This window comes from Falco punctatus, assembly GCF_963210335.1.
Source record: "Falco punctatus genome assembly, chromosome: 1".
In the NCBI taxonomy this organism is placed as follows: domain Eukaryota; kingdom Metazoa; phylum Chordata; class Aves; order Falconiformes; family Falconidae; genus Falco; species Falco punctatus.
The window spans coordinates 90270457-90297989 of NC_137580.1; the positions used below are offsets into that span (position 1 = coordinate 90270457).

The 27533-nt window shown below is 36.8% G+C and overlaps 1 protein-coding gene across 1 annotated transcript in view; it reads right to left on the reverse strand.

Annotated features, from left to right (window-relative positions):
• The window catches only part of CCDC60 (coiled-coil domain containing 60), a gene marked incomplete at its 5' end in the record, with an annotated part of 74273 nt that overhangs the window by 23933 nt on the left and 22807 nt on the right, over positions 1-27533 (reverse strand). The window contains 3 exon segments of the mRNA XM_080382724.1: positions 3555-3734; positions 17655-17746; positions 19887-19970. Of these exon segments, the coding sequence (XP_080238850.1) occupies positions 3555-3734; positions 17655-17746; positions 19887-19970 (356 nt within the window).

Consider the following 27533-nt stretch of genomic DNA (forward strand, 5'->3'; position numbering starts at 1 on the left):
AAAAATACCGTGGTGTATTTCTAAACTGTTAATTACTGCACTTATTAGCATTTATTAATATTACAAATCTGATATTTATGTTTACCAGCATATATAATTATATTTCTAATGCTGATGGTACTTTATGAATTATAAATATGGTATCATTTGAATTTACATATTTAAACTAATACTTATTATTAGCAATTAAGCATTTATGTGTAATCAAATTTTGGGGCAGACAAAATAATGTGACTGATTTGTTTGAGAAAAGATGCCAAGATTGTGCTTACATTCCATTACACTTTTTTTCTGTTGGTATCATGCTGATGGAGTCAGTAGGATTATACACAAGGCCAAAGTTTCAAGATGTGCCTCATATTCTGTTCAGTTTTTCCTGGGTTAACATATTGTGTGTGCAGAAGACAATAAAGTCAGAAAGATTCACCCCAATGACAGGGAGTCCTTGAGGGCTGGCCAAACCAATGTAACAGAAAACTGAGTTCTCTATAGGCTGTAGGCACTGTTCCTTCACTGACATAAGCCTGTTTGGCCATTTATACCTGTGCAAAGTACTTATAAAATGCTACTGAGCAAGAAAACAGAATGTTTACAGCTGTTTTTCCCAAGTATAAAAAGAATGACCTGCATCTTGTGTTAGACAATGGAGATTCAAGCTTAATAAGCACAGTGAGATTTTGTAAGCCTTCGTATACGGCTAGTATACAGAAGATAGAGGTCTACACAGAAAATACAACATGAACTATCATATGCTGGATCATAAATTCGTAAAAAACTGAAGTGATACTGGCCATAACAATATAGCAGAGAATTCAACTGATATAGGCGAGTCAAAGATTTATGCAGATTTCTTTAGCAAAGACTTCCTAGATTAATGAAATAATGATTCTGGATTAACATTTCCTTTCTAGATCTGAAGTAGTTTGGGGGGTGTCAGCTTACTATGGCCTACTACATACTAGCAACTAGTTGGAACAAGGGTTGATGAGTGCATGCCTCAAGTGTTCTATTGATACAAATTTCCTAAAGCGAAGCAGAAACTGTAAATACAAGACTGGCACTGGCATCTCAGCACTATATTTAAACAGAAATCAACATCTAATTTCTTCAGCTAATTAAGAAATTAATCAACTTACATATTTTTTTGTCTATCAAATAAGATATCTAACAAACATTATAAGCTGGCAGGTGTTCCTGCCGTCCAAAAAGTTCTTACACAAAATCTCAAGAAGTGGTTTTCTTCATTCAGATAATCTTAGATAAATTGTAACTATAATTTTGTACTTAATAAGGATAATAGAGCACATGAATTCCACATACTTTTACTGTTCAAAACAACATGCCTGTCTTGTGCTTTCTCTAATAACATTTCCAGTTTTCTCCCCTCTGTAGTCCTAATGAACAACAGAATGCCAGAATAGACAGTGAGACCATTGTATACACAGTGAAGTGTCTGACAGAGCCCATATTCCTACTAATGAGGGATAATTAAATTTCTGCTTTGTCTGTTATGATAAGAAACTGTTACCAAGTTTAGAGTGTCAATACATTTAAAATAGTTGATAACAAAATTAAATGCTACAAGTTATTTAACAGCAATAAGAAAGTCCCACTAGAGGCTTAATATTTGCTGTTGTCTTACAGGATAAGAGAGGGAAGCGGAGTGGAAAAGGCCTACATCCATCACTGGAATCTGTCCATATAAAAGCATGCCAACACTTTCAGCCACTCTGAAAGACTGAAGCCAGACATCATTTGTTAAAAAGAGACATCATGCCCCAGCAGTTTAACATTGCTTCAGAGCTTTTCTTAATCCATGAAGTTCCTAATTTCTAAAAGTCAGCACTATGAAAGCTAGGAGTGAAGTAAGTCTCCACAAAAGATAATGGTTTCTATTTTGTATTTAGGCTTCCCCCCACCTCCTTTTAAACTGCTTACCACTGCAGGCAAGCATATGTATAACCGCACAACTGGAACTAACACGTGCTAGCAGGGCTCCTGCAGGTGTGCAAGCCACATGGGACAGACTGAATGAGTAAAGGCACACCTGCCAAAGCCATGCGTTTCTTGTTTCATGTGTGTTTCATTCTGTACTCCTGTCCCCCTCAACACATCCTGTAGCTGAGAAAATTATCCATAAGACTACTTAATTTTGACATCTGATCGTAAGTCTAATGAATTCCCTCTTCAAAACACTGGCAGATGTTAGAGGTCTTTTCTCTAAGAACGAAGTTAAACTCTCAATTAATATTAGTTTTAAGCAACACACAGAAAATACTAAAGGATATCATGTTCACACTAGGAACTTTTGCTACTGTAGATTTTTAGGATAGTTCTAAGATTTAGTAATAAATTTTTACAATTGGCAATACCCCTGGTGCAGAGGTAGGATTAAAGTGGCTTTGTCAGTATTCACCCACAAGCCTGGTATACTCTGCTCCAATAGAAGTTTTTTTACTGCTAGGAGAAGCAGTGTCTAAATGAAGATTATTTTGCTTATGCAGGTATCCTCCTTCATAAAGGAAAAAGGAACATTAAATCTTTATAGGTCAGCCTTGCTGAAGAAAGAAGCCTTTCCTTACAGAAGAAAATTACTTCAATAATCGGAATGGTCACAAAAAAGGCAATAGTATTTTTCATATGTGTAATAAATTACTTGTCTGCAATAAACATGGATTAGCTGAGTTATGGGTAGATAGAAGTTACATATCAAACAGAATAATAAGCATATAGTTTAAAAAAGTTTTCAGGGAGGTTCTTATGCGTTCAATTTATTTTTTTTTAAATGAATAATCTTGTTTACCTAAAATGTTCACATAGCCTTCATTAACGTAGCATCAAAGTGCTTCATAGTGCTATTTAAATAATACAGCTATAGGTGACTTCTTTAAGGTGAATGAGAGGAAGCTGGTACCTGGGAGTGAAAAAAAGCCACAGCAAACTGATGAGAAAAGACTGCTGGAGATGGATGAGCTTTCGATGCAATAAGGTTCCAAAGATGTGTAACTTCTAGAAGAGCTACTCTGTCCTGCTGAACAAGTACTTAATCATCACCTAGCAAGGGCTGACAAATGGAAGACAGCATTACAACAGGCATTAGAGGTGCACTGGTAAGACCAGTGTGAGCCAAAGGATTGAAGACTATCTAATGATCAAATGGAGAGAAACCCACTCCGCAAGCTAAGCCACTTATCCTGCTGAATGCAATTCTTTTTTATTCTTAATGCTGTGGTCCCATCGCGGGAACAAAAGCATGGTATAAACTCATCAGGCCTCCTTTTTTTCTCCCGAGAGACTCATTTCTGAGTTGGCTACAAAACCTCTCCCAGGTTCATAACCTGCCTTCTAAACGTCTTCCTTTTTATAACAGGATCTTTTTTCCATGCTCGTTAAGTTTACAGCTGCTCATTTACCCAGATCTTAAGCATTTTCTCTTTCTAGTTCACACAAGTAGTAATATTCTGCTTCAAGAACAAGTAACATCAGAAACTGGAAACGGTCACTTTTTAAAGCCACTGCTCTCAGACCACCCAAAGCCCACTGAGTTGACTTACATGTTTATCTCTTCATCTGACTCCTCCACATCAGAGGAGCATTTGGGTGGCTGGAACTCAGTTCTCCATCTTGTGACCTGAGCCTGCTGGGCTGCTTTCAGTGCATTCTTCCTCTCTGGTGATTCTTGGTGAAGTATATGAAAGCATTCTCCACCTTGCTTCACAGAATTTATATGATGCCTGCCAAAAATCACAAGTTGGTCACTGCACTAAAGACATGCTATCAAATTAATTACTCTGTTGCCCACCAACTTTGACAGTTCTATATTCAAGAGTTCAATGTTAGCATTTCCTTCTACAATATAACAAAGGACAAGAATTCCCCAGTAAGAACTTGAAGATCTTTCCCTTATCTCTTTCAGCACCGCACAGGTTAACTATTGGATGTCTTGAACTTAGCATCACTTTGTCCAGTACTTGATTTAAAAACTCCCTGGCTAATTCTAATTTATAGCAACCAATTGACCACTGGGTCCCTCACGGTCTTAACTCAGTTGTCACAGCCTGACAGGCACTGCCCTGAAGCTACCTGTTAGCTGCTAATTTGCACTTGCTGTCAAAAGGCTGCATTGTTAGTAATAAGGAAGGCACCAGTGAAGCCTGTGAGCTGAAGGCAACAGGCCAGGTATTGCTGTAACACAGAAGAAAATAAAGACGACTACATAATGCACTCCATGTAGGATGACAACAGGTTAAAAAAAAAAAAAACAAAACAAACAAACAAACAAGAAAGGTGAGCTAGGGCAGTGAAAGGGGTATGGCACACAATTACTCTGTACTCTGCAGCCTTTGGTTACAATGTTAGCCAGAAACTAGCAGCTGATTCAAGTCACACCAGCATACTATGCAGGCACAGGACACATCCCCTTAAGTTAATGTGTGGCTGACACTTGAAGCAAGTGTCATCAAGCTGTATTGATTCTTTCAAACCCAATCTAGGCTTAAAAGCTGGGCCTCATTTGTTTTACTGACAAGCAATAACTCCCTTTTCTTACCAGACATGTATTAAAGCACCTGAAGGTCACGTAGGGTGCAAATTTCAGGCATCAAACCCACTAGTTCAAGGAGAGCAGTTTACTCCCTCCTTACTTCCCTTGGTGAAAACACTTGTACAATTTAATTGAGTTTGGATTGGGGTTTTGGTCTTGCTGACATTATTTTTTAAGTCCAGCAACTCTAAAGACAAGCCTGAAAACATTTCCAGTTCAGGTAGATAACCTGTCTGCTAGATATTTCTATATAAACCTTGGGGATAGAAAAAAAAGAAAATAAGGTGTCCCCAATAAGAAATGCTGTATGCTTTGGCAAAACATAAGGATTTCACAGTCACATCAGACCAGCTTAATGTTTTTCATAAGGACCTAGTATTCTACATAACAGACTGCTGTCTGAATAGTAGGAAATGTTTAATGGCCTCAGATTCTTGCGTTATGTCTTTTCCCAGTAGTTGTGTCTCTCCTTTCTGTCAACTATCAAGATATTTGTATGTAAGAGTATTTTTTCCCCTTCGTAGTGCTTTTTCTACATTTCTGCACACACTAAGTATTCCTTCTTAAAAATCAAAATCCCTGTTGCAGCTGTGTATTATAATGCCATGAACAGCAAACAATAAGGTTATTACATGAATCAAATGCAAGTGGTAGGAAAAGATAATTATAAGCCAGGAAGATCTTTTACACTAACAGCCATAACCAGTATTATTGGAAAAAGACGCATGAAGGGCAAGTACAATCAGTCCTTTTTTAAGGTTTAACTAATATAGAAGGCTTTAATAGTGTATACCAAAATCAATGATCACTCTCATACACCAATAGGAATAGGAAGCGTTATGCACGCTTGTGAATGAATGTTTTTAGTCTGTGACTCCCCTGAAGTCCCAAGTATTACAAAAAGAAATAAAAGAATTAACAGAAATGCAGCATATAAAGCTATAATAACTAACTGATTTTAAAAAAAATTCCTCTCATAATCCCATAGAATTATTTCTAGGATATTTATGAATGACCCTAAAGGTCAGGAAAACAGTAAAATAAATCCAAATTTAAAATACAGAGGTGACCAATGTACTTTTCTATACTGTAGACTTACAGTAGATTTCTGGAATAGGACATCAAATATTTCTCCATTTAAATTCTGGCATCACAATATTCTGTTTATATGATAACTTAATAAATTTAGCTGAGCTACTTACTCGACAAGTAGGTGAAAATTGTTCATTAAAATGTAAATTAATCAAAGTGAAATTTGGAGTAAGTTTATTGAAGTAATTGAGCTTCAGTCAACTGTAGTCACAACTGCATTTCAGACAAAAGGATTTGGCTTATTTTTCTAATTTAATATCTTTATCGGTATGAAAACTAAGAGTTTCCTGAACAGTAATAACGTACCATGGAATACTTCCTTTTCTCTGCTGGAATATATTATTATAGATAAGGGTCAATGACATGCACAAAGGAGTGATCCAGTAGTATACTACATACACAGAAAATTGGTTGCAAGTGTATTCTCAGTGCTTGGTGCAACTCCGTACTTAAATTACTCTAAATCCTTCAGGGACTCAAGGTCATCAGTTAATTGTAATATGAGGCCATTAAAGTACTAGGGAACTGAACTTTTACTGCTAAGATTTGGGATTCTTGGTGCCTGCCTTAGAGTAAAAAATGACTCACAAAAATAAAAAGAAATCATAAATTTGTCTCAATTATAATTTAGGTTCTAGAAAAACAAGATGCTATAATATACCTTAAAATATACCTTTCAATACACTGGGTCATCTTTGCTAAATTCAGAAGAATGATACTAAGGATTATTTTTTCCCAGAAGGTCAGATTTTACAGTTAACAACCTCATATCTACTGTATAAAAAAAAAATAATCAGTGAGAGATGGTTTACTAAAGGAATTGTGTGCCCTCCTGAACATGTGATGCCAAATCCTTGTTTACCCTAAGCTGGTACATCTCCAGCCTCAACAGAATTGCTAGAAAGATAGGGAGAAGGCTGCACACCCTTGCGACTGACTGTGCTCTAAGCAACTGTGTTCAGTGCGGTGGGCAGTGTTACCTGGGTGCTGCAGTCTCATTAACTCTTCCAGCTAATCTCCCTCTGTCCCATTCCCTGAGGCACAAAGAAGTTGCAGTCTATTTCTACAGGCCTGACACTCTTCTCTCTAAGACCAAACATTATATTATGATCACAAGTAAAACAACTATGTATCTATCAAACAATCTAACTACATACATATTTCTCTGATCATGGCAATTGTTAGCCACCTTTTCATAAAAATGGCTTATTCAATTTTCTTATCTTAATGGATACAGCCTTTATAGCAATAAAGCTAATGACAGAACATCTCCTGCTCCAGCTGCTACACAGAAAGAATTCAGCCTTTTCCAGAGGCTTATAGCCAATTGTAAATATAAATGAAACCAATGTGGCATTGCTCTGAAAGCCGCTGAGAGCATAGGCTTTCTAAATGCCATTTCCTGTATTTTCATAAAAGCATTTCAATCTGCATCAACTTATTACTAGACCAATAAAAGCTCCTCTTCGGGCACAAGGCCAGACCCTACTAAGGGTGTTGCAAGGTTAGTATCAGCTGGGCACTGCCTAACTTACTCAGGTTTGTCAGTAGTGCAATGTAAGTTAAGGCTTCCCAGGCGAAAAGCAAGTGCAATTTTACGCACACTGCCACTTAAAAACATTCCGAGCAAATATTTTTTATAGCACAAAAAAAGTAATACAACAATCAGTTTCTGTATAAAACAGAAAGCACAGGAGGCACTAACTTTGAAACTACAGTAAATACAGCTAAATTGTATTATAAACATTACAGACTAAACCCATGGATTAGAAAAAACAGTAAAATTCTTCTAAATGAACACCTAGTATTATTTGCACCTGTGCCACCATAAGCTGTGATCCCATCACAAATTTCACATGAGACTGATGAGTATTTGTACACTAAAGAATTCAAAGAAATAGCCACTGAAAGAAGCACCAAGAGCAGGAAGCTTGCTTCATTAGGATTAAACTTGATATCTACAACCTTACCTAGTTTTAGGGGACACTATGGTACTGGAGGATCTGTCTTTTTAAGCACATAATAAAATGGAAGTTCTGAAAATCTGAAGTTATTAAAGATCCTATGGTAACCTCTGCAGGAACACAAGCGTTAACACCTGCATTCTCATCAGACTTCAATTGATTAAATGTTACTGTCCTCACTTCTCTTTCAGTTTGAATATAACACTTCTTTTATCATTCCAGTCCTTCAAAGTACTATCTTGTGTGAATGTGCATTAACACACCTCAGACTCCATTTGAGCCGTTGCTGTATTTGAATAGCTGAAGTAATTAGTGTAATTTGTCCCTTAACTTTCTGACAAGGTACTGTAACACCTAAATAGCTAGTAATTGTGAAACAGCGGGAAATGCCAAGATAAAAGAAAATTCATATGCACGCAGTGCTTTTCTTATTTACAAAGCACACACAGAAGGAGTGCAAACTTTGCATGTATTTTAAGTTGTCAACAGTGATACTGACGTACACCATTGGAGAATCTCTTCCACTCTCTTACCAGTAAATGCTGGAGCTGTTGACCATTTCATTCATTTCTTTAGTACTTTACAGTCAGTGTTTTAATCTATGCCAGTATGTTCCAAATTTATTTACATTAAGGCTGCTTCGCACCATTCCTGAGTGATGCAAGGCAGTCATACTATAATTGAGAATTAGTGCATTGTTCACTTTGATTACTCAGTGAGTTATTACAGGGTGCATACACTCTCCACCTTCTGAAATTACCAAAACCCATGGAGTTAAGTTTACATGGTAGTGAGCCTGATCTAGCAAGTCCTACTATTGAGCTTCACATTCGGGTCATACCCTGAAAGCTTAGCATGTGGACAGGAAAATCTTCCAACTATTCACAATTAATATGTAGATACTAATATAAATAAATAATTAATTCTGACTGGGTAGTGTTTACAGCCAAGTTGAGATGCAAATGTATACACAGAAGGCAATGGAGAATCAGGAACATGCTGGTTACTGCTCCGATTTTAAAGTTGAGTAATCATACAGTAAGAACCAAATGGGTAAATATTCATACATCTAGTCTTCTTAAATTCAGTGAAGACTAGATGATAATGACATTAAAAATCTATTAAATACAGTTACTAACTCACAGAACTCAGACACATGTGATCATTACCTACCATACTGAATCATTAACCATTCTGGCAAGGAACTAAAGTAGTACCACATCAACATCCGTTTGAGGAGTTTAAGACATACAACCTAGAGTACCCACCTTATTTCAGATGTAGATTCCCATTTTATTCTCCTGCAGGCAAGTACAACATTCTATACTCAAACGCCTGTTTAAAAACAAAACCCAGGATCTGCATAATGGGAAAGATGCATTTTATCACATGAAAATCTGACCGTGAAGTCAGTCATGAAACAAAATATGAGTAAATCTGTGGTATGTTCACAGAAGATTGTGCAGTAAGAAATAAGGATCTTCGATTGTCAAAACTATATACCCCACACTATTATAAAAGATGTCACCATGTGAATGTATTCATGTATTACTGCATATTTAAAGATATCTCAGAGTGGTATTTAATTAACTACAACAACATTAAAACACAGAGGATGCTGCTTCCATTGTGAAAAGAGGCAGAACCTTTCCTTTGAAAATGAGGAAAGATTCTCTAACATTGAGAGGCACAAACATTTGGCTACCTGGAGATACAAAAAACAACATCCAAAAAAAGTAGCTTATTCTTAGCTGGAAATATGTTCTTCTCCACCTAGAAAAAAATGGCAGCAGCAATTTCTCTTTTAAGAAGTCTCAGAACACAAGAACATGCACACACACACATCCCTCCATTTGTGCCATGCTGTAACTCCCATTCCTGTCGATATTCAATATAAAAGTTTTCTTTGCAGGTAGGCACATCTAGGTTTCCAGCCCTTGGTGTCTCTGGAGAAGTACATAAACAAAGGTGAGTGGGGGAAGTACTTCCAGAGCAGCACTGAGAACATAGCTTCACACAGATAAGGGCTGGGAGGAAAATATTTATCTGTGAGATTTAAAGGTTTCACTTTATATTCTTCTCCAAAAACTTCTGGGAAACTATTACTAAAACTTCAAAAGAAAAAAAAGCAAACATCTGGAGATTTCTGGGCCTTCCATTTTCTTGCTGAATAATGTACAATAGTAACTTTATGTTCATATTACCAACAAAAACTCACTGCTTGTTAAGTGGAACTTCACTAAGGTCCCTGATCCTCTACCAGGAAATACTGCTGGCCCAAGATTTTCACACAAATGAAAAAAATCTCATGATCTAGTGTCTTGCCTTACCACATAAAGGTATGTACAGAGCAGTGACATTTAACTAAGGAATGGAAAAGCCATTTTAAAGTGGTAGCTTTGTTCAAGCATCCAGTGACAACGTGTCATTTTGTATCAGAACACATGGGATTAGACTGTTGTGTTTAGATAGACAGTAAAATCTAATATCTGAACTATTTCCCCTTATGAAACTTCAAACATAAACAACCATATTTTTGCACAAAAGGAAAGAAGATTGAGACTCAAACGAACAGCCTGGAAAAGCAGAAATGTTGATAGGAATAGCAGTCTTTCCCCTGACTGATGGTAGAGATAATGATTCATACATCCATACACTTAAATGGTTGTCTTTACCCATGACTGCTATCTAATTAATGTGAGCCATCATTCATGTAAAAGAAAATTTTTGCTTCTGGAAAAAAAAAAAAAATGCTGCAAACTGCCAGCAGTGACAGTGCTAGAAACATGCCAATTAGAGTGAATTCTGCCAAACAGAAAAAGGGCACAAAACACTGGTTTCCAAGCAACTGACATTATGAAGTATTAAATACATTGAAAACTAAAATTGGCAGATAAATGTTTCACCTTCTCAGTTAGTACTGTTTCTCTCCTCTTCTTAACTCTACGCTGCCTCTCGTTCCTGCTCTTACTGACTACACCGCATCTTCCAGTAAACTCTATGAATTAAGGAATGCCAACTTATAACTCTAAGCACTAACATCTTTTTTGCCTGCATACATTAGAATAGGATTGGTATACATTCACAGGTAAGGATGGACAAGGTCATAACTAGAACTCCAGAAATAACATATTTCTTGCCATTTAAAATCTTTCAGTAGTAGCTACCATTTCAATCACAGAATTGAAATGGGTTTGTATTAAAGTCAACTACAAAGCCACTAGCAGGAAAAAGAAGTAGGAGAAACTGCTCTTCAGGTAACAGTCTAACTGTTGTTGTGGGCATAAAGAATGCATTAGTAGAGGCTAGGCTCCCTGCATGCAGAGCGACTTATAGAGATTTGCCTTCAGGAAACGAACCATTTTAAAGAGCTGTCCAGTTCCTAATTTAAAACATAAAAAGCATCCAGTTGAATACTGTTAAACTGCCAGCAGTTTGACATTTATTTAACTAGCACAGCACAGTGAAACAGATGCACAGGAGCTGTTTTCTTCAAACTATGGGAAATAGAACACAGAGGTTTAGCATGCCCTTTTTGCAAGTAAAGGCTTGACCAGCTCACGGAATAGCATGGACACTTCTCCTTTGACCTTGCAGCTCAAAGCTGTCAATTCCTAGACATTGCTGGCCGAGGAGGACCACAACTTGTTATTTTTACATGGGCACCTACACTTAGATGACTGTCACTACATACAAAGTTTCCATCAACTTTCCTACCTCCTTTTTTACACATTTTCAACTAGTTTCATTTGAGGCAATACGCTAATTTTTACTAATTTTTGTGGCAATGTTTAACGACAAGGGTACTTCCAGTACACTTAAATGGTCTTGGTGGGCTGAATTAGAGCACAGAAGTGATTTATGGCAACCTGCTTTTATTATGGATTAACAACTACAAGCTTCCAATGCTTTGGTAAACTCTTGCTGTGTAACTGTTCTTACATCTTTCTACAATTTCCTACTTATAAAGACTTCTACTTTCTCAGTTCTCATATAATACATCCTCACACAACTGTGGATTACTGAATATAATTTCTGGATCCCATTTACAGATATCATTGGAAGAAAGCAATAAGAAAGGATCTCCTTCAGAGCGGAATGTCATTTCAAAGGGGCTGTGCTTCTTGAGTTTGCTTAGTTTTGGTAAGAATAGTAATAGAAATGAAACAATAATCCTTAGCTCAAAGCCGAAGATATCTGAATGCTCAAGGACAAAGCTGTTGTCTTTTCTGCCATACTGTATTCCACCCACTGAATCTGACATCAGGAAGTACTTAGTCAAGTAAATCAGAGCTACTTTGTGTCTACATGGGCAGTTTCTACTGGAAGTAAGATGTATTGATCTACAAAGGAACAGGAATGATCATTATCTGTAGATTTTCCAAATTTTTTTTCATTTTAGACTACACAAAGATAAGCAAATTCCTTCCTACATTTTAATGCTGTGTCTAGGTGGTAAAATGGTATCTGACAGCTGGCAGGTGTCTCCCTAAAGTGACTGGCTACAACTCATCAGTAGGAAAGTGCTGGTACCTCTTTCTCCTTGGGATTAGTGACTGATAAGTTTTGAAAGATGAGTAGTCTGAGCAACCTCTGCATCCTGTCATCATCCTCTTATATCATCATGAAGACTCAAGAAAGTATAAGAGAATATTACTGACAGGAGGTATGAGGTCATCATTATAAAGGTTTATCTTCACTTTAATTATGCTTTTAATGTGTAAGGTAGAATATTAAAGCTTCATGAATGCAGCTAAGTCTGTTCCAGTAATGACTCTTCAAACATTTTTGAGATAATTTTAAAATTCATACGACTGTGCTATGTCACTGTAATCATTAAAAAAATTCCTCACAGTTTGTTCCATTATACTCTTTCATACAAACAAGCCACAAGATCACAGACACTACTTCCTGTGAATATGTATCAATTAACGTCCAATTATGACAACTGCTGGGTGTTCCTTTTCAATCAAAAGGAGGAAATGGAGCAAAAAACAAATCCACAAAGGTCATTTGTATTCACCGACTCCCTGTAGCATATATTAGCATGCTGCTCTGCTAGCCTGACTGCTTTAATTGAAACTAAAAGTTGCTGCTCTTTCTTCACAAAAAAGAAAAAAAAAAGCAGAGTGGAAAATACAAAATAGCTCCTTTTCTATAGTCTAAAATTGTTACTAAAAGTTGCTGCTCTTTCTTCACAAAAAAGAAAAAAAAAAGCAGAGTGGAAAATACAAAATAGCTCCTTTTCTATAGTCTAAAATTGTTACTAAGAAGCATTGCTAACATGCCGTCTGGTCCAAACCAGCAGTGCAGTCATTCTCACTTGAAATTATCTTTTCCTGCAACCTCATATTTCAATATTTGGTTAAAAAGTCTGGGTTTGACTGCTCTGTTTTTCTAACTGATCTTTTTTCTACATGCAGATTTAGTCGAAGTAACATTGTGCAAACACTCAAGATGAATGGCTAACACATTGTCATTCTTAAAAGGTCATAAAATGGCACTCAGGGAATTTCCAGGGCTTACACAACACAAAGATTAAAAAGCAAACCAAAACGGTTAATGTTTACCTTTTATTTCCAGATATTAAGTCTGTTGGATATTTTTCCATATACTAGGTCATTTGGCTACCATACATTTCAGAGGGCATTAAGGGAAAGTGAGTTCATATTTTAAAATCTGTTTCCCTGACTTCTCAAGCAAATTTCTCCATGGCCATTATAGTTCATATCATACTTCACTTCTTAATATAAAATATGTAGGATTCATCATTTAATTGCCACAAAAAACAGAATAAATTATATTAGATGTGTTAAAGGATCACTAAGATTACAGGGTAAAGAATGTGTGGTACTGCACCATATGACAGGCAAACTCCATTTGAGCATTTATTTAGAAAACAGTGCTTTCCAGAAACTAGTGTGACCATTGCCTACACAAGAATAAAGAGGCACATTTCTCCTGAGGTACTAAGGAGCTTTGACTAGGCCCTGACCACGCTACACTTCCGATGTTCAAAAAACAAAACGTGTGTAAATATATCATTCACTGTTTATCAAGTGTAAAAGTAAACATACATTTATTAATGACAAGACAAGGTTAAGTCTTCCCCTTTCTTCATCTACCATCCATTTCAATTGCCATGGAAAACTTGTGGTCAGGAATATTTCCACCAAGGTATCTGAAATCCCATTAAACTAGTTTTGGATGCAACTGAATTAGATTTATGGGACTAGAAGGAGATGGCACAGTTGGAGATGCTTTAACAGGTAGGTATTTTCTTACTTGATAAGTACTTCAAACTCTGCTTGGGATATTAAAGTGGACTTAGATTCTTTCCATAGTCTGCAGCAGCACTAAAAAGGACTCTGCAAGCTAAATTAGATATTTAAGAACAATTGCACAACATCACTATTCTCTGTGATTGTGGTGCAGGTCTGATCAGGACTTAAACAATTCTGCTGATAATGTACTTAAAGGAATAAAATCTTGTTTCTCCCTTCAGCTATATTGGCTTCTGGAGGTAAGGAGGGATGAAAAGACTAAAATCTAGGAGTTTAATCACTCACAGAAAAAGACATGACATCAAACCACTTTAGGATCAAATCTATTTACGTCATAAAATTATTTACATTTAACATAATTTTTCAGATTGCATTACCATTAAAAATTCAGTGGAAAACAAATATGCATTTATTGTAATGTGGTACAGGAAACAAGAAGCATCTTCAGTTAAAAGCAGACTAGACTAAACACTTCATCTGTTACAGGAAACAACTGCACTCACTCAGAGTAATGGGCTGGATCTCATAAGACAACCTTCCCTGGAGCTTCTAATTTAGTAGGCCAATTTTGGAAATAAAAATAAAAATGAGAGAAATAAAGACATCACTGAAGCCTAGAAGAATAGCTAAGGCATTTACTTACCTGAGACACCTGAAGTTCCAGCTCTAGCTGTTCCAGTGATAATTAATCTTTCATCCCAAGTTTGACTTCTCTACTATACCTATGACAGTAGTAATATTTATCCACCTAACACCTAGCAGTGCTGCAGAGATGAATAAGACAATGCTTGCATGTAACGAGTGCTAGGCATTGCAAGATTTATTGAATTAACATCCCTAAAAGCATAAGATAGTGGTAATAACATTTAAAAAATTAAAAATAAAACTGTATGGAAAAAAATATGCCCTATATGCAAAAAAAAAAAAAAAATTGCCTTCCGTAATGAAATCAATCCTCATTCACATTCTGCATTCATGTTAATTTAAAAGCCATATCTTTATGCAGCGAGTTTAGTTCAGATACATTGCATAGTTTCCAATCCCAATTTACTTGATAGAGCTGCAGAGGGGTCAAGTGATTTGCATGAAGGTACATAAAGTTAGCTGCTCAGCCAAGAGTTAGGATCCATATCTTGGCAGCCCCACACTCCCACAGCATTTCTGACCTCCCCATATAGCGCTCAACAATGCTGTAAGAGTCAGAAACAGACTGCACAAGGAGGCAAATTACTTTTTTTCCCTTCTTTGGCATTGACAAATCACACCAGCTTCAGTTTGTACCACTCTTACCCTACATGGAGCTTCTTTAGCACATGAAAAGGCTAACTTTGAAAAGCACAGCCTTTCACACCATTGAATTCTTCAGATTTAGTCCCTGCAAGGCCCCAAACACCATTTTCTGTGAAAGTAGTCCTGTATCACGTTACTTGCTATAATCTTGAATATGATCTAGGTTTTTATAAATTCTTATTTAATTTCACAGGTCTCTACAATTATAAGCTTGGAAACTCAATCTACTGAACTGGAGAAAATTTCAATGCTGTGGAAAAGCCCAGCTGATCCGAAACAACTCTAGGCTGGCCAAGATACACAAAAACGCCATGTAGATCCTAATGGCATTTCAAAAACACACTCGCCAGCAAGTATCAAATCAAGACCCCTCATGTTAACTTACTAACAAAATGACACTTCATTTGTTCAAATTGTGCACTGCATTGAAATGAATGGTCCAGCTTGCTTAAAAAATATTAACAAATTCCTTTGTAGATATTAGACTAAAACAATCAAGATCTTCAGTACCAAAGTTGATGGGAATTTTCATCCTGCAGAACACTTGCAAGTATTTTTTATCCTACTAATCTGAAAATAACGTAAAAGCAAGCAAAAGCAAGCTCCAAGCACCTGCAACTCTTATCAAGCAGCAAATTGATCTTTGGCAGGTTATCATCAAAAGAATTTTAACTTGACCGCATGGAGACAATCCCACTGAAACTTAGTAACGAACAATGAATGCAGGCAAACATAACTAAAAGTGCATTTATGGCAAAACGAAGTCATACTTTACTGAAATGGCTTATCCAACCTCCAAAGTACATACATACCATTTATTATTTTGTTTACGGTTTACTACTATTTTCAGCCAAGTTTATCAAGTGAAAATTCACTACAACTGAATGAACAGAGTAAGTGAATAATAAAAATAATTGGGGGTAGAGAAGGATAAAGGGGAAAATGTGAAATTTAACGTTATCACTAGTAACTACTATAAAATTTAGAAATTGCTCTGATGTAAAAACTCAGGAATTATTTAAACACACTACATAATTGTGAAATGTAAATTTCCGATTCCTCTACAGTAGCACATGCAAAGCAGCTACTTTTCTCTAACTTCCTTGACTTTTATACAGTTAATCTCAGTCAAACAATGCAAGAGACTAGTTTGTCTTCAACATATTACACTGATACAGTATCATGTGTTGTCTTGACTGCCATATTTGCTTAGATTTAACCTAATTATTAGGGTTTCATATACATCACATCTTATTGCTGCTTGCTTTAATTCAACTATTTTTATCTAGTGAACAAACTCCAAAAGACTCAAAGTCTAGGAGCCTCATTAACACTTGGGTCATTTGTACACTTCTGGGGCTGGCAGTGGTCATTTGTCAGTTTTATTTGCATCAGGCTGTAACTAAACCTTGCCAGATGTAAATCATCTTTTTGTACTACTGCTTGCTGTATCAGTTGCAAATGAATCACATTTCTTAGCTTAACACATCAATAACTCTAGAAGGTTCCAGGAAAGTTTAGCACCTACTGCAAGTCTTATGCAGTTTGTTTAGCAACTGTTTAAGCTAATAGTGAAAAAACAGAGTGAATGGTCTCCATAGGCAAGTTTAGAGTGCAATCAGAATGCATGATGGCAACAAAAAAGCATATTGAGCATCACTTGCAGTGAAAATGGTGAAACATGGGTGACAATAAGCCTAAGTACATTTAAGAGTATGAGTACCTAAATGGGAAAGTGCTCTTTGCTAAAGCTAGTTCCCAACAGGCCTCCCTGGGTTTTGGGTTGTTTGGGTTTTTTCTTCTTTACATGAGCCCATAAGAAATGCCCTGCTAGGACAGAAGTTTACTGTGTCTAGTGGCAACAGAAGATACTTTCTAGGAAAAGCATGCACACCCTGCTACCTTCTGTGGTCAGTCCCATAGAATACTAGCTGCTGTCCAAACTTGGCTGACTAAAAGGCATACAGGATCCCAAACCTGCGTCCTATTAGAACAGCTCACTACCCCTCAGATAAGGGGCACAAAAATCTGTCCCTTCCATATCTGTATCTTCCTGAGGCTTAAGCTGGTATATTCCAAGTGAGTCCATGCAGGTGTTTAACAGCACTAGATATTTTCACCATTATTTTCTATCACATAATAGACATTATACATCCTAACATCACTTTTTTACAACTGTTACCAAATCTTGGCACAGCATTGTCTCATGCAAAAGAGTGCAAAGTAACAAGCACCTTTATAAAGAGAAAAATAAAACAATATAGTATTGATACAGACAGAACTACCAATCAATCATTCCTCATACAGCATTGACAACATTTTAAGTATACATAAAGCCTATAAAGGAGTAATTGTAAACTATCTTTTCTAAGCTGTTATTACAGTTAGTTATTTCACCTATCATTCAATTGCTGTCACTGCAGAACCAAAGATTCCTTTAGCCCTGACTGGCCCATTTCTGCGTGCTCTGCATTCCCTTACCTTGAGCAAGCTAGAGCTTTACTAAGAGTCATCAGCTCCTTTCCTGTTTCTCTAAACGGGGAGAGCCTCCTCACTGGTTCCAGTGGATCAGACTGAAAGTAAATATTGCAGTATTAGGAAGAGCTTAGCATAGAGAAGGTATGTGCAGTCTCAGGGTTCAGTTTTAATCACCAAATATTTTCTGAGATAGTCATCATCTGGGACAGCATTATGTCATTTTACAAGCATGTAAGTCAGTCTTACATGATACCACTGTGCATGCCTGTGTGTACATGTATTACAACAGCTTCTAATTCATTGGCTGACTTCAAGTTTGACAGAGATCTTACAGGCAGTTAAGCACCCATGAGCTTCATTAAACTACGAGGCAAGAAGAAGAGATTGTTCAATGGCCTAGACGTAAGGAATGGCTGCTGCAAGTGCTTATGCATTAACTACAAGAAATATGCATGGAAGAAAAATATTTTAATAAGTCCCAACCCAGAAAAATTTTCAGTTAAGACTCAAAATAAGGAGATCGGTATTTCTAAAGACAAAAACATTAAGAAAAGCTCCACAGTCAAAGCTGGTTTTGGAGCACAGAACATAATGTTTATTTGGTGGTATGCAGACTGTGGTGTGGCCCAAGGTATTCAATGAGGTAGTTCTGTGCATTCATGTGTCTTAAGGTGCTCAAAAAAATTAATTACTAGTAAAGGAAATAAAGATGATCCTTTATTACACACCTGAGAAAGTATGCAATAGGATATCCAACCAAGATCTGCAATCTGTAGAGAAAATGCTCACCTACTTAAGAGAGGCTGAGATGCTATTTCAAATCTTTATGCACATCTAAGCACGCTGGTTTTGATTGCTGAAACAATTGGTGCTCTGTATGGAAAACAGCTTGCATATGATTGGGCTGCATACTTCACCCTTTCACAGTATGTTTTTAACTTTAAGAGAAAATTCCAGAAAGTCCAAACAGAAGAAAAGACGTTTCTTTAATAAGATGTATAGATAATAATTGTAAGTGAAAACTGAAAAGAGAAAACTGATAAATGAATGCGTCGGTGGAATGTTTCTAGTGTTCAAGCCAGAGGGCTTCTGCCAGCAAAACACCTAGTGCAGCTGCACCTTTCACAGGACTTCCATAGCACATCTTACTTTTCAACTTTGTTAGCTTCCAACAACTGGCTGATTTGTGTTAGATAAAAAAGGAAATTAAGTATTGTATTGTGATAGATGAGATATTACTGGAAGCTGATGTCAGGCTAACACTTGTGCTCTCCTTCAAAGAAAACTTAAAAGAAGAATTAAAAGAAAATGTTATTTGTCAGTTTTCATATAATTGCAAATGTACCATCCTTTCTCTTTTGTTTACATTTTATTCTTCTCTTTTATAAAAAACAGTATGATTAAATCAGCTGCCTGGCATTCAGTTTTGTTCTAAAAAAAAGGAGATAGATCAAATTTTAAATAAGCTAACAAAGACAACATTATGACGAAAAATTAAACCTTTTTGCTGGATTGTCGAATAAAATTCAGATAAATTGTTGAATGCATACAGAGAAATTAAAATTTGCTTCAATTCCAACATTTTATTTATATTTACAAGGCCTGAATTGCTTTTGGATAGATAGCCACAGACTGCACTAACTCTGGCAGGCCTAAGTACATTATCAAATCGAAAATACCTTGGGTGGTCTTGGATGAGTTTGAACAGATTCTCCACAGTAACTACTCTGTGATGACCAAAAAATTGCCTTTAAGTGAAATTATCTCCCAGCCTTTCAATATTTAAAATCACAGGTTAGGCTCACACCAGACAAAGGTTGAAAACCCAAGTATAAGCTAGATCTCCAACAACTGTTAATTTGTGCAGCTCTACATAACACTGCAAAGTAACAGCACTTTCAGCTTCAGGTTTTTGAGGTCTAAGGATGTGCAATATTGGCCTATGTACTCTAATAAAAATACAAATTTTTGAAATAAAAAGTAATTTTGAATGTATTAGCATTTCTATGCTAAACTGTGATAAAAGGTCAATCTTCTAGAACTGGCACATGGAACAAGTAACAGTTCAAATGAATTTTCAAGACACTGTTTTCACCAAATTACAATAGAATCCTACATCAGCGATTTTTTTCTGGTACCTTCAGAAGGAGTTTTACTGCATAATACCTATGAAAACATGATGTTTGTCTGTTGCCTTAAGTCCATCTTGAATAAAAGCTTCAGCAGTAGTTTCACCTCTGGACTGAAAGAGTACTTGTTAGTAGTAACCTCAGCCACTTCTTTGGGTGGTCTTTCCAGCACATCTTTCTTCACTGGTTCCTAAGAAATCAACAAAAACATGTAACCATTTTTGAAATACTGCTAGTTACCCATACTGTAGCAAGTCATCATTTTCAAAATTAAATGGTGCAAATAAATTTTTCTACAGAGATGCAAACTAAACCAAAAATAATGGCTAGTCTATTGTAGAAAAGCTTAAAATGTCACTAAGTAACTTTAATGCACAAATAGATTCTCATATGAAGTACTTGCTGACAAGCTACTGTGCAAAATGCATACATGCTTTCTAAATTACTGTGCTTAAATGCTTAGAAAATGTAACTTTTCTCTTGGAAGACTGTTATATAGACTACTGTGTCTAACATAAAAAGAAAATCCAATTTCCAAAACCAGGAATAGAAAATTACTTACCTGCAATTGCTCTTCCCTGAAGATACACACTGTGATAGACCACTATTCTTTAGTCTGTGCTTTCACCCACAAGGCAGGCACAGACTCATAAAAAGCCACAAAGTCGAACACAAGTACACTTTTAGAACTCCTTCAACCATCAGTTTATTCAAGTGGAAGGAAGAAATATTCCCTCCTATTTAAAAATTATATAGGTAGATTAATAAAAGACTTCAGATCACTCAGCAGTGTATGGTGCTTAGGCTAAAAAGGATATGAAAACAGTAATTTCTTCCTGCACTAGTTTTAGATCAAAGAGCTCATTTATTGATTCCAAGCAAAGCAAAGCTGCAGGCCCTACCACGTTGCATCCATATAGCCAGGGTGGGCTTGATGTACAAAAAAGGCTGCACAGCAGACTCAGAGCTGCAGATTAAATACTTGCTATGCTGTATAGCTTCTGCACAGCACAGCAAAGTCTGGAAACATTCAAGTATTTAAAAAAACAAAACAAAAGACAAATTGAGAGCAGAGCATTTTGCTTGCTGGAATCTTGACTTGAGAAGGCACAAAATTCTTTCCAATTTTATGTTCCTATGTAACATTTCAGCAGAACAAAGGTTCAAAGTGTAAGGAACAGTATCTTCACCCATTGCTGAACTGCAGACACCAGTGAGGCAGCCCACAAACAAGTAGAAAACTACTGGGGAAGGAGGGCAGATGGGAGAGCAAACCCAAACTCAGGAATGGTACTAAAAGCAAAGTAACTGGAATCAAAAAATGTTTTTCTGCAGCCAGAGTAGAAGGACAGACTAATGAAATGTCAGAGAGAAGTCTGAAGGCTCCACTATTTCATGCAATTGAGGTGCACTTGACCAAGATTTATCAGCAGCAGAGAGAGACAGCAAATTGACACTGCTCAGGAGCACAAATCTTAAAGGACTACCAATACACCCGAGAGTCTGCCTCAGTGAATGAGAAAACCTCATTCACACACTGAACAAGAAAGGAATCCTTTCAAAGCCTGAGTGGGCACCCATACTTCATCTGTTGGAAAAGCTAATCAAAGATTACTGGGGATGAGTATGCATTCAGTATGGAGAGCCTGTTACACTGAACTTCAGGGAAAATAAAAATTAAGTATTTGTCATTACATAAATCTTATCATCAATATGTGGTATATTTTTCCAAAGATCAAAGTTATATATTTTAACCATTTGTAATAAAAGCAGATTCTGAATACTAAATGTCTTCATCTGCAAAAATAGGGTTTCAAAAGTAGGCTGGATTTTAGAAACTAGTTGCCAAACAAAACTCTTTAAAAAAAAATTGCCAGCATAACAAGTCTGAAATATTTTTAACTACTTTCCTCTATATTCATGAACACAAATGGTCTATGCAAAACATAAATAATGCCAAAAGGCAATTATTAATTTTGTTTTCAGAAGCAGCAAAATGTTTACAACAGCCTGGTACCATTGCTTTTACAGCTGGCGATACCTTGAATGGCATGGCTAAAACAAACAGTCTTTCAGAATAGCTTACTACTCAAGGGCAGGAAGAGTGATAGAATGTAGCCCTAAGGTTTCAATAGCTTGAAAGCATCAGCACACTGCCGACTGGTACAGGGCCTGGAGCCACGTAGCTATATTCATTTCAAGCAACTAATGCCACAGAGCACTGAAAAAAAGTTCTCTCAGGTGCAACATTTCCCTGCATCCTACTTCTGGCCAGCCAGCTCTGCCAGTTGGCAAGAAAAGGAAAAAAAGAGCTGTGAACCTACCTAACCTTTACACCACTGCTCAGGGATGGAGGTATCACATACACCACCCCCTCTACTCAAGCACTGATAATGTGATTCAGTCAGCCTTATCACAGGAAACAGAAGGGAATAGCTTCCTTTTCTACAACATTATCTTTTGTTACAACGTTATGTATTGAAAAGGTGCAATCTGAGCTTAAAACTGTAACAGTATGTAATTATAGAACAGTAGAACTCTCTTTAATTTTCAGTGCAGATATAAAAAAAATGGAGAAAACACCAATACTGGTACGTCTAATTTGTTAAACTCAATATATTATCATGACATTATCTGAACAATCTTTGGAGTCTGGGTGTTGAGGTTTTTTTTAGTGTTTCCAACTTATCAAGACTTTCATCATAGTTAGTCTAATTTGCTTTTAAGCCATCAAAAGGCCTGTTTCGGTGATCATTTCCTGCTTTCATTATAGTGAAATAACAAAATCTCATACAACTCCATATGTAAGAAACAATTTTAAAAACAAAAAAAAAAATCATAAGGCAATATACGAAACATCATCTTAAAGTGATACTACATGAGGAAATGACCAAGCTTCCCATGAAAATGCTTATGGCCATTTTTCTTGGGATGGCATCCAGCAGCTCTAGGTAAGAGGAACTACAACAATATTGCAGCAGGTGGAGCTCGACGCCATCTGTCTGTAGCTCGGCTCCTCCGGCAGACGGGAAGCCCTGGCGTTCCTGTTCACTGCCTCGCACAGCTCTACGTGTATCCTCTCCATCTTTACAAAGAACATCGAAGGCTCTTAATATATATTTGGATGAACAAGTTCTTTTTAATAGCTTGTTTCAGTCAAAAACCACCACCTGTAGTCTCGAGATTTTACCCTAACAACTCACAAATACTTCCACTTTCTCCTCTAAATAATTCTGAGATTAAAAATTGTTCAGCTCTGACAAATCCTTCCTTTTATTAAACATTCTCTCAATTTCACATACCCCCAAATCTTGTTGTTGAAATGTCCCAAATTGGTAGCGTATATGCCAGCTATATAGCTGGAGAATTAAGGTACAATAAACATTCTTTTAGGTTGTACTTTTTTTTTCCCCTCCTTTAAGCTGGCAAAAGAACCCGTTTCCTTTGCAACTCCTGAAGTTTTTTCATTCTGGGCAACTCATTAAGTTTATATGTTATTGTCAAAAATAGCAGATTGACACACCTATTGCACTCTTCTTCCTTCTAATACATCACTTGAATAGGAGCATTATGATTACATTTGCAAACTGTGAATGTGTTTTGATGAAAATAAATCAGCACAGCCTCATCACAAGCCAACATTTAGTCATCCAAATGCAGGATCAACCTGGTGAAATACATATTTTAATTTTACAAAATTGTTCAGAAAGCTTTTGTGAAGCACTGCATATAGAGATGATTACTGCTATTCTGCAGGTGGTATTCGAAATATTGAATTTTTAAGGCAGTATTCTAGCCAAGTACTCAGGATTTTTTTTTTCCTTCCCCTGGCTTCTTTTACTGCTGCTTAGTGCTGACCCTTTCTGCCCTTTCACTAGAAAGTGGGAACATGGAACAGCATCAGGACCAAAAGAGAATTTTCAATTAAACACAAGAGGCTCTGAGGCAAAGGACTTCACTAAGAATATATTGCAGAAAATTAAGATTTCTTTAAAAGTAATACTATTTTAGTGCTTCAGCTTAAAAAATATCACAACTAAACCTGCAGATATAAATACACATCAGCAAGGACAAGATGCCCAATTTGTTAAGGTTGTGCTGTACCATATCAATAATGCAAAGCACTTTGCAGTTGAGAATCTCTGTTGCCAAGGGAAGCACTTAATAAAATCTATTGCAGCAGCTTCCATTCCTTGGTCTCTGGTCAGAAATGGCCCTGATATTGACAGAAAGGGGTACTCATCCCACTGTTTTGCCATGAGTAGTTTTAATGAGTGAAGGAGTTCCAGTCATGTTCGGTCTCCTGCACTCCAGTGAACACATCACTGTCAACGCAGACATATCAGGAAAATGGAAGGAGACAGCTGAGAAGTGAGAGAAGGCTTGTCTACTAGTGAAGGCATGAGAATGAAATTTGGAACAAGTAGATTCAGTTTCACCTCTGTCAGAAAATTCCTGACATGCTAAATAAAATATTTAACACCTTATCCCAGCTAGCAGAAGCCTTTTTCTTTTCACCATAACAAATTTTTGTACAAACTCTACAGCTCATTGTGCCTCTACTCCTCACATCTCAAATGGAAAAAAACCCTTCTCTTTCATTAACATCTATGAAGTATTCTCATATTATAGTGATGGAAAGCCTACGTACAGAAAAGCAGCTATTTTCATAACAAAACCTGCTCAAATAGCTTGGTATTGCTTATGCCATCAATTTCCCTCTATTTCTCATATTCCTTGGGGAAATACTCCTTATTTTCTTGTCTCCAAAGACTATTTAGCTAATTCTGATAAGTTTGGTAAGTTTTGTAAAATAATTGGATCAAATTAATCTCAGTTGTAATACCACTGTTGTTAGTGCATTTACCCTACAGTTACTTTTAACCCCTTAAGCAACTACATTATTTCATCTGACATCTTTATAGTCTCCATAACCTCTTTTCATTAAGATGATTTGAGAATTTTGAAATGTATCCCTGGAAGTCAATGCAAATAAGCAAGCAAAAAAATTATCACTTCTGTATGACATCTCTCTTACACTGCTTATAATTCTGTCTTCCATTTGTCATTTACATGGTCTCTGGGCAACATGCCAGTAATTTAGGTATATGCAACACTTTCAAAGTCTCTTATTCATATTTTTCGTTGCATGCTGGCAATAATAATATTACTCAACATTAGCTAATGTTTTCTAGATACTTTCCCCTACTGAAGGCAGAATTACAAGTATTCTCACCAGATCTTCCAGAAGACCAAATGTCCCAAAGACATTTTGGATGACCAAAAAACCATTCTACTAGAAACGAATGTAATCTGTCCTACACTGAAAAAAGAAAATCCTTTTGTGCCACAGTAGTGCTCACTTCCTTATTGCATTTAGTAAAGTTTAAAACAGATTACAAAAGTGCTGAAAAGAACCCTTTGGGCACAAAGGACACTCAAAAACCAGAAACATCTACAAACATCTCTAAAAAACTAGTTTCTTATTTCTTCTAGTCTAACACAGGATTTCTTATTAGAATGCTATGCTAAAAACATGAAAGTTCATGAACTAAGGCAGGAGTACCTAATAAAATTATCAGATCAATATCTGCTACAGAACAGAGTCTCTATTTAATCCCAAAGCAACAAACAGAAAAAGAACATGCTACTCTGCTTTATTTCATAGTCAGAACAAAGTTAATTTAAGAAAGAGTTGGGGGAAGACACAGCTGGAGATCAGAGTTACCAGCCTCAGGAAATTCACAGAAATGTAACTGAGAACAAATTATCTCTTTAATTACTTTTGACCAAATCAATAAAAACCATGGGGGAAAAAAGCATGACGACTGCCACCTGGTAGAGGACAAAGAACACTGAAGTTGAAAACTACCACAAAAATAAAATACAGCCATGTTAAGAACAATCAAAGCACTTCACTCTCTTTTTCTTTTTTTTTTCTTCTGTAAGAGAAGGATATTAGTTCGATAGACAAGCTGGGAAGGTTGTTAACACTTTACTATGTTGTTTGCATTTCAGATTGTCCCATCATTACTCAGGGATCAGAAAATAAATCCCAAGAAACCCCAAGATCTCCTGTTTCCTTCTGAACTTCCATGGTTTCTCCCACGCTGGCTTTTATTCACTAAACTCCAATGTAGGAATTATTTATTATTTAAGGTGCAGCACTTGTTCTAGTCAGTACATTAATAAACCAGAGCAAGATCTTACCTCTTCTCTGGCCTCATGCCCAGATATGAGCAGTAATACTCACACCTGGAGGTCACAAATATGTAGCTAAGCACAGCTGGCTCCGAGTGTGATGGATGGGACAGTCTTCTGGCTAAGCAGAGATGGACGGGTTACTGGGGCTGCAATGGCATCCAGTGGCAGTGAAGACCCCAAGGCCTATCTATCTATAATACTTACAGAGTCCCCATTACTATAGTAGGTTAGCAGTTTACTGCCTTTAAGACATAAATCCTCACAATACTCTTGTCAAGTAGGAGTGTGGTATTATCCTCTTTGTATACATGAAGAATGAAGGTAGAACAAGATATGTGACTTTTCCCTGGTCACATACAACATATACAGTAAGAGTGAGTTATCAAAAGCAGGTCTGTCAAGCCAGAAGCTTGCATCTCAGTCTGGAAGTCCCAGATCCACTCTCCCAGCCTGGCTGAATCTTAAAGCATTTGTCACTGTCACTGAAGAACATGAAAGGAGGCAAATTACTGAACCTCCTCTCCTTTTTCCTCAACCACGTTTTAGTTTAACAGTACACAATTGTTCTTCATGTGGATGCTGAGCACTGAACTTAAAGTGAATTTCAAATGTGCTGTTGACACCTTGCCCTCTGCTGTTTTCTCTGTCTCATCACAACTCCTCGTGGACCTTAAGATCCTTCAGAGTTTCAAACAGTTCCTTTAAAAGTCTTGGCATTTATATGTGAGGAGGACAATCTGTTTACTTTATGGGCTGAGTAAAAGATACTTCACTGTGATGTGACTTTACTTGGATTTGTTCTTGGAGAGAAGCAGGGTGGCCATTTTCCATCCCCAGAATTCTGCATCTAGATTCATAGCAAATATGCTGAGATGACTGGCTCAACTGACCTGTTGGTGAACTCTTCACAAGGTGTCTGACAGCAGTCATCTGCTTTATCCTGCTCCACAGTAGAGTCAGTTTAGCTTGAAAAGAAATTCTGTTGTCTAGTAGAAACTAAGGAAGTAGCATCAAGGCGGACTGTATCTAAGCCATTAATTTTTCTGATATCATCTTCTGCTTCTTTCTCACAGGCCCCTACAGTCAGGAGTTACTTCAGCTGGCAACAGCAAAGGACTGCAAAATGCTAAACTGGCTCAGGAGCCTGAGACAAAGTACCCTACTGTGTAATAATCTTCACAGTACCCTGCGTTGTCTGAATAGCTTAAATGTTTCACAGAAGAACAATCAGAATTAGCAAACACAGAGGCCTTCAAAACAATAAAAAAGGTAAAGAAATTAGGTGGTTTAGGAAGATGGTGGTATCTCACAGGTTTTTAAATAGTAAGCTGTCTTTGAGATATATTCTTTCCCTAGCAGTAACTAATGCCTTCTTCCTCTCCTGCCCAGCTTATACCTTAAACTCATGCATAGACTAAGACCTTCACACAGCACCGATTATGTATAACCTCTACAGACCAGACAGGATGGCAACGAAGGATCAATCAATACAGCAAATTGAATGCCTGTGTTATCTAGAACAGTCATGTTGGCTAGAATTTCAAAATTC